The sequence below is a fragment of the Labrus mixtus genome, chromosome 13, assembly GCF_963584025.1.
Source record: "Labrus mixtus chromosome 13, fLabMix1.1, whole genome shotgun sequence".
Classification (NCBI taxonomy): Eukaryota; Metazoa; Chordata; class Actinopteri; order Labriformes; family Labridae; genus Labrus; species Labrus mixtus.
In genome coordinates this window covers 4,857,119-4,864,400 of record NC_083624.1, presented here as the reverse complement: position 1 = coordinate 4,864,400, position 7,282 = coordinate 4,857,119, and the positions used below count along the sequence as shown (strand labels likewise).

Sequence of the window (7,282 nt, the reverse complement as noted above, 5' to 3'; positions counted from 1 at the left end):
TTAATGATGATGGTCTCCATATTATTGATGATGATGATGGTAATGACGATGGTTTTTGTTTGATAACGACGACTTATAAGATGGTTTCTATACTGATTAGAGCTCTCAAGAACTGCCCTCAATGTTGTGCTTTGCCTCTGGTCACTTCCTGTCAGCACCTGTGTGTCCAATCAGACTCAAAGCTGATCGTTTGCTCTTACTGACATTGTTCCCTTTTTTCTAGATCCTTGCTTGTGTTGTTCTTACTCTCTGATGTACGTCGCTTTGGATAAAAGCGTCTGCTAAGTGAATTGTAGAATTGTAGAATTTAGCACAGAAAAGATCGATCGGGACAGGAAGTCAGACACCAAAACAACATTAAAACATTCGGTTTATTTTTTTTAACACCTTGTTTGGACAGTTCAGAACAATTACCGTATGTGTGTTTGTTTTTGTGTTTTAAGTGGTTTTATACCACATACATCGTATTATCGAGCGAAAAAGAAATGCACACGTATCTGGTGGAGGTTCTGGGTGAGATTTTTGGTGACACCCTAGGGGGGCCTGGACCCCAAGTTGGGAATCAATGACATAAAAGATCCTATATTGGTTATGTCCACATTAAAACTGAAATGTTGAAAACTGAAAAGCTGATGTTACTTTATGACTTTAAGACAGTGTCTATATTGAAACCTACAGTGCATTATACTGACAGGTCTGCTTACTAACTACGGTTGCTCAATCATTTGCAGTTTCATTGCTATGGTGATATATGAGCCTTTAGCATGTGGACAAGACACCTGTTGGATGGAGGCCTGAGTGTAACGGCCGTACTTTAACACCTTTTTGATGCAGTCAGGTGGAGATCAAGCTATCTAACGTCTACTCTCAGATCAATTACTTTGTATTTAGCGGTGGGAAAAAAATCTTTTTGGATTTATTTTAGACTCAGCGGCAACATGTTACAAACACAGGTGTTGTTTAAAAGATGGAGAACAGCAGATAGGCAGAAACTGTGAGTTATAGCTATGCATTCTTAAAGATTTTTTGGGGCTTTTTGTACCTTTAATTGAGAGCTAGGACAGTGGATTGAGTTGGAAATCAGGGAGAGAGAGAGAGTAGGGAGTGACATGTGGGAAAAGGAGCCACAGGCTGGATTCGAGCCTGGGCCGCCCGCTTGGAGGACTACAGCCGCCATACATGGGGCGCGCGCACTAACCACTGCGCCACTGCACCACCAGCGCCCCATAGCTATGCATTCTTTAGTTTTTGTTTCGTATCGTTATCTCAATATCGATCAATTATATCGCAGATTGCATATTTTGCCTCATATCATGCAGGCCTATGTACTAACACAGGAAACGCAGATTTTTAAGTTTTGATAAGTTTCCCTGCAGCTTCCAGCTCCTGATGAGAACACAGCCAGACGATGAACAGAGAGAATGACAAATGAGGAGGAGGCCTGTGTATTACAGGAATGATGCTTAATTACATACAAAGCTGCCATTTAGATTCCATTGTCCTGCCTGAATGTTGGCAGACCGCAGCACAATGTGTTGACTGCATCCTTCCTTTCTCTTTCTTGATTTGTTTTTCTCTCTCCCCCCCCCCCTCCATTGTAAAGGGCCACACTAAACAACCAATCTGAGCCCTTTATAATTTCCCCTCAGTAATCAAGTCTGAAGTTTTTTTTTTCTTTCTGTGGCAAAGCTTTAATCAAACATCTCATTGCCTCCACCAGCCAGAAATGTGTGATTTTGACAGAAACACAAAAAAGCATGCAATTACTCTCGCAGGACCTGTTCCCTCCTCTCCGCTACAGCTGCAGAAAAGAGGGCACTATTCCAAACACGTCCTCCTTCTCCTCCTCCTTTGTCTTTCCTTTTCTTTTCTTCTGTGTACGGAAATAAGAGCATCCCGCCCAAACCATAATAACAGGAGATGTAAAGATGTAATGTATACTATGAGAAAACAAATTTAGCAATATTTATGAAACTAAATGAGCGTTTATCATAAAAGTGCATGATTCATTTGAGGATTGCATGTGAAGTTATCAATATGATATCACTTGAAAATATATTTAATTTGGCATTGAATTTAGTTTTATAGAAAATTAAATAAGTGAACGCAAAAATAGTGCCTTTAAACATTTCCAGAAAATGTTTTATAGGATGGTTCAGTACATGGTGTAGAGAGGGGGGGGGGTTAAATATTTGCAACTTCAAAATCAAAATCTCTATCCACCACTGATGTTTAAGTCTATTTCCTAAAATGCGTCCTCATTAATTTCAACATCAAATACTGTGGGGAGACATAGAAGGGCTTCCAACTGACCCTGACAGAAAAACAAGACAGAAGAGGCATAACAATTGCCTTCATGTGTATTTTTTTGTGTCTGAGAAGAAACACTTATAAGCCTGTCAGTCACTATATGCTCATCCTTTCAAGTATAGTGTGAAATATTGTTGATTTGCCTGCAAAAGCTGAGCCTATCTCCCCACCATCATGTGGTTGTTCCTTGAATGGATGATTGTCAAAATATATTGATTGCTTTAGAAAACAAATTTGCAGTTTTCACTCCATTAGCCTTCTTCAGTCACTGAACGTTCAGATTAATACACTCAATTATACACTCCACTGTATAACAAGCTTGTAAAATATAGCTTTAAATTAGCTTCATCTTCATCCATAACCTGCCAAATGATGCTTTCACATTACTTAGTATTTATGCTCTTATGTTTTAACTTGGTGATTTCTTATCTTACTTTGTCTATTTATGTTTTATATTTATATTTACTTTTTATTTTTATTAATATTATAGTTTTTTTTTTTTAAATCCTTTAACCACTTGTTTCTATTTCTTTTACTGCTCTTACCTTCTTATTTCTGTTATCTTTTTATTTGCTTTTATCTCTTTTAGTTTCTTACATCTTTTTAAATCTTTGGTTCCTCTTGGTCTCAGCTCGTGTTGTTGGGTTCTTGTGTTGCCTGGGTTCTTATGATGGTTCTTGTGATGGTCGGGTTATATATGTCTGTTGGGTATCGTGCACTATGGGTTCTTTTCTGTTTAATTGTATTTAATAATTTTTAGTATTTTGCATGTGTTATGTTCTTGCTGTTGTTTATGTTCTTCTGTGTTTGGTTTAGTTTGTTCTTGTTTTTGCTGTTTGTCAAAGCACTTTGTAAACCTGTGTTTTTAAAAGGTGCTATATAAATATATATATAAAATATATAAATAAAGTTATTATTATTATTATTATTATTATTAGTTTTGCCAACGAGCATATCAAATACATTAGCCTATATTATCTCGAAAAAGTGCTACTCTTCACCGAGACTACTTCATAACTGTAGTTTTTTTAAACTTCTTCTACCTCTGCTCATCCTAAAGTAGGCTATCTTTAATTTTTATGTATGCTTATAAAGCATATATACGTTTGGATATAGGCAAACTCCTCATACATATATCTGACCTGACGTGTGTTTTAATAATATACTGTAAATATGACGGTTTTAATCTGTGAATGTGTAAAGGTTTGTTTTCGACGAGCTGCATATGAACACACCGCCAGCTTGCTCCCTCAGCGGTAGATTTGGATTGGACCGGCTAACCATTAGCAGAAAATGGGAGACGACTTGGGTGACGAGTGGTGGGACCACGAGGGTAATTCAGGTACCTCTTTGTTTCTTTAAGTGTTTCTAAAACTTGTTTTCGTGACGTCGTCTTGTATCCTGAAGAGCGAACTGTCTTTAGCACGTCGATAGAAACGCCGGTTGGTTGGTAGCTAACTGTCAGCTAACGTTAGCTTAGCCACCGTGAGTTTAATGTAAACTTTAATTTCCGCCTGTAAACCGTCATCGACATTTCACATGGTGACAAGTGGTTAGCACACAGTACCAGTATCTTTACATCTTACCTCTGTTCTGTCATGGCAGGGGAAGGTAGCGTTGGTAGCAGGGCTTGTTATGTGTTAACACGTGTGTGTGAGAGCATGTTTACATGTGGGTATCACACACACACACATACATATATGTAGGCTACAGACATTAACTGGTGAATGTCAACATGTTCCATCAACGCCTGTATCTATAATTGAAGCTTAGTTATCTGTCTCTGTCAGGTTTAACTTTCTGTATTCACTGTGCTGCTCCTCATCTCCTCTGATATTTACACACTGAAGAAGTTTGTTTCTTTTGCCTGGTTTTGGTTTTATGCACTCTGAGCACCAATAGAGGGCAGTGATGCTCTTTAAGGATTGTTGACCTCAATTCTTCGTGCAGCAAAGTTTTGATGCGTTGTCAAGCAGAATAACATTGCATGTATTTTAGAAAATATTCAATTCAATTCAAAAAAACTTTATTTGTCCCCGGGGGGGGCCAATTCAAAGGCACACGGAGCAGTAAAATAACAACAGTGCAAGTAGATGAAACATTTTAACCTAAATATAAAGTGTCAATTTAAATACAACTTAAAGCTTAAACTTCACTTAAAAATACAAAATATAAAAAGAGTAGATATAAGTGGACAGTGATCGGACTATCAGATGTAAACAGAACTATTTTTTAATCTATAACCATCTACGACTCTGTTTTTGCACATTTACATTTAATCTTCCATATTTAATATTTCATATTTAAGACTAGTAATGTTAAGTCCTGGTTGTATATATTCACATTCTTATTTTTGATATCTTTTTAGTACTTATTTACTTTGTATTTAATATTATATTGTGTTTAGATTTGCTAACATTGTGTTTTTTACTCATATTGTGTGTTGGATAACCTGCTGCTGTAACAATGTAAATTTCCCCGTTGTGGGATAAATAAAGGATTATCTTATCTTATCTTATTTACACAAACACACAGGCAGTATCCAAAAAGACCCAGTAAGAAACAAATTGAAACATTCTGGCAGATTATCTGAATGTTTAATAATAGAATATATTTACCAATAACTGGCATTCACACTTACCTCCTAACTACAGTAAGCATACAAATAATGATAATGTGTAAACAGAAAAACTAATTAGTTACACATGCCCTTTGATGTTGTCAAATCATATTTACTTCCGCTTCGCTCAATTTTATTCAACTCATTTATTAATTATAGTCATATTTGTGTTGCCAATGTATCCTCCTAAAATTACAAACATATCTTCATTCATTCACAACTGCAAAGATGTATGCTGTATTTTGCATATTTTTATGGTGAGATTATTTGGTAACATTAGACATTGCATGTTTTTTTGATGAGATTATTTGGTAACATTAGACATTGCATGTTTTTTTGATGAGATTATTTGGTAACATTAGACTGCAGTGATAAATGTCTTGTAATCCAGGTCTGGTGGGTGCTCTCTTCTATGCACCAAGGGGGGCTCTGTCTCCTTTTCTATTAGCTAATCCTTTAGCCTTGGGTGTCCTTGTAGGGCAAGGCTTCTTCAGCAGCCCCCAGAGGAATCTGATTAGAGAAAAGAGGAATAACTAGCTGTTATAATGTGTATACCACTGTGGATTTATTAACCTGTTTGTTGAGTGGTTGTTGTTTGTGGAAAGATGTCATACGTATGGATTTCACCACTGGTCTTCTTTTGCGACATCATTGCAATGTTATTCACTTTACAACAGCGGTGCACAACATCATGATCCTAGATGGAGAGCCCCAACACTTGGGTCAAGTGGATATGTTGTTTTGCATACAAGCACAGTGAGCTAACATAGACACATGCTAGTCAGCATTACTCAGTTTGGTGTTGTACAAAACAATAAGAAAGGCTTTTATACCTACTGAACAGTTATGATAGCCACAAATGTACACCTTAATGCTAGCGTGGTTGAATGCAATTATTATTATTTTTTTAAACTTTGTATATTTTATTAATCCCTGAGGGAAATTCTGGTTTACACTCTTGTTATTTTAAAGACATGCTTTTCACACACATGCACAAACAGGACCTGTGGACATGCATTCATGGAGAGATGTCAGAGTGGGGCTGCTACACACTGCTATGCAGGGAGCGCACCAGAGCAGTTTGGGGTTCGGTGCCTTGCTCAATGGCAGTATTCAGGAGGTGCCCTGGCTCCTCTCTAGCTACCAGACCAGCTTCCATATTTTGGTCCGTACTGCTAACTAAAATGTGTGTTGTTTTTACCAGAAATATGGACTAATTTCCTTCTTGATTACCTGTCAAGTCTGTGATCATTCTGAAGCTGTAAAATTATAAGAATTCGACGGATTGTTGTGTTTATGAAAATTTCAACCAGGAACACAGCATTGCAGTTTATAACATCACTTGGTCTATGGCGTATTTTCAGAAGCATTTCCACTTTATGCATGTTTTGATGTTTTGACACTTTGACACCCTTATTTGTAGAGTTTGGCTCTTTTGGAGAAATCATATACAAGCAACCCATTCAGTTCTCCATCTAAAAGAAAGGGTGTGCAACACTGTATTTCTAGGTTGTCCCTTTACCCTGACTGACTGACATCACATCCTTACTCCCATTTGTATCAAAGAGATATGCTTGACAGAAAACGCTGTGAGGCTGACTGAAAACTGACAAGACAGAAAAGAGGAGTTGAAGTCTGTGAGCTTATGGAGCATATGACTCTGAAGTCAGTCTTAGAAATGAAGAGGGGATTCGTGAGAAGCAGTTTGACGCTCAATGACATGATGTCATTTGGCGCTGTGCTCACACTGATGACAAAGATTCTCATGAGGACACGCTACAGTCTGCCATAAACCGTCATCAAATATCACATCTGGTTTCCACCTTGCCAACTGATGATGTCATTGTAGTTAATGCATGTCTGTGTTTGTCATCATTTACCTGCAGTGTGGGTTCTCTACCCGCTTCTTCCACTACAGGAAGTCTTACTTTGTCCTCCAATGCTGTCAGCTACTTTCTGATTTACATGGGACATTTTATCACCACTTTTTCTACTACATATAATGTAAGACAGGAACTAACAGGAATTACTATTATTATTATGTTGTCTTTATTGACCCTTAGATTAGGGGATCTTAAACTGCTTGTGTTTACATAAAACTCCAATGTTGTCTTTCAGGTTTGATGCTTGTTGCCAATTCATGTAATGATTTGGCTAACCCCAAATACAGATACCAGTAATTGTAAAGTCAAGTGAGTTTAGGACAAAATGAAAAACAAATAGTTTACGAGAGAGTGCTTAAACAGAGAGGTGACGTTATTTTGTTGGTGATTGCAATCAGATACAAACACATTAATACACAAGAGATTACAAATATATGTATTTATAGAGCTAGTAAAATATAATTGGTTA

At 37.1% G+C, this 7,282-nt stretch overlaps 1 protein-coding gene across 3 annotated transcripts in view; it reads left to right on the top strand.

The window, feature by feature from the left end:
• The first annotated feature begins 3,525 nt into the window (after nucleotides 1-3,525).
• cmss1 (cms1 ribosomal small subunit homolog) overlaps nucleotides 3,526-7,282 on the top strand; it is a 37,262-nt gene continuing 33,505 nt past the window's right edge. Inside the window, exon 1 of one of the 3 annotated variants that reach the window (XM_061053286.1) lies at nucleotides 3,526-3,652. In XM_061053286.1, the coding sequence (XP_060909269.1) occupies nucleotides 3,604-3,652 (49 nt within the window). In that variant the 5' untranslated portion in view covers nucleotides 3,526-3,603. The remainder of the gene's footprint in view (nucleotides 3,653-7,282) is intronic. The other 2 variants (XM_061053284.1, XM_061053287.1) reach the window with 2 other exon arrangements.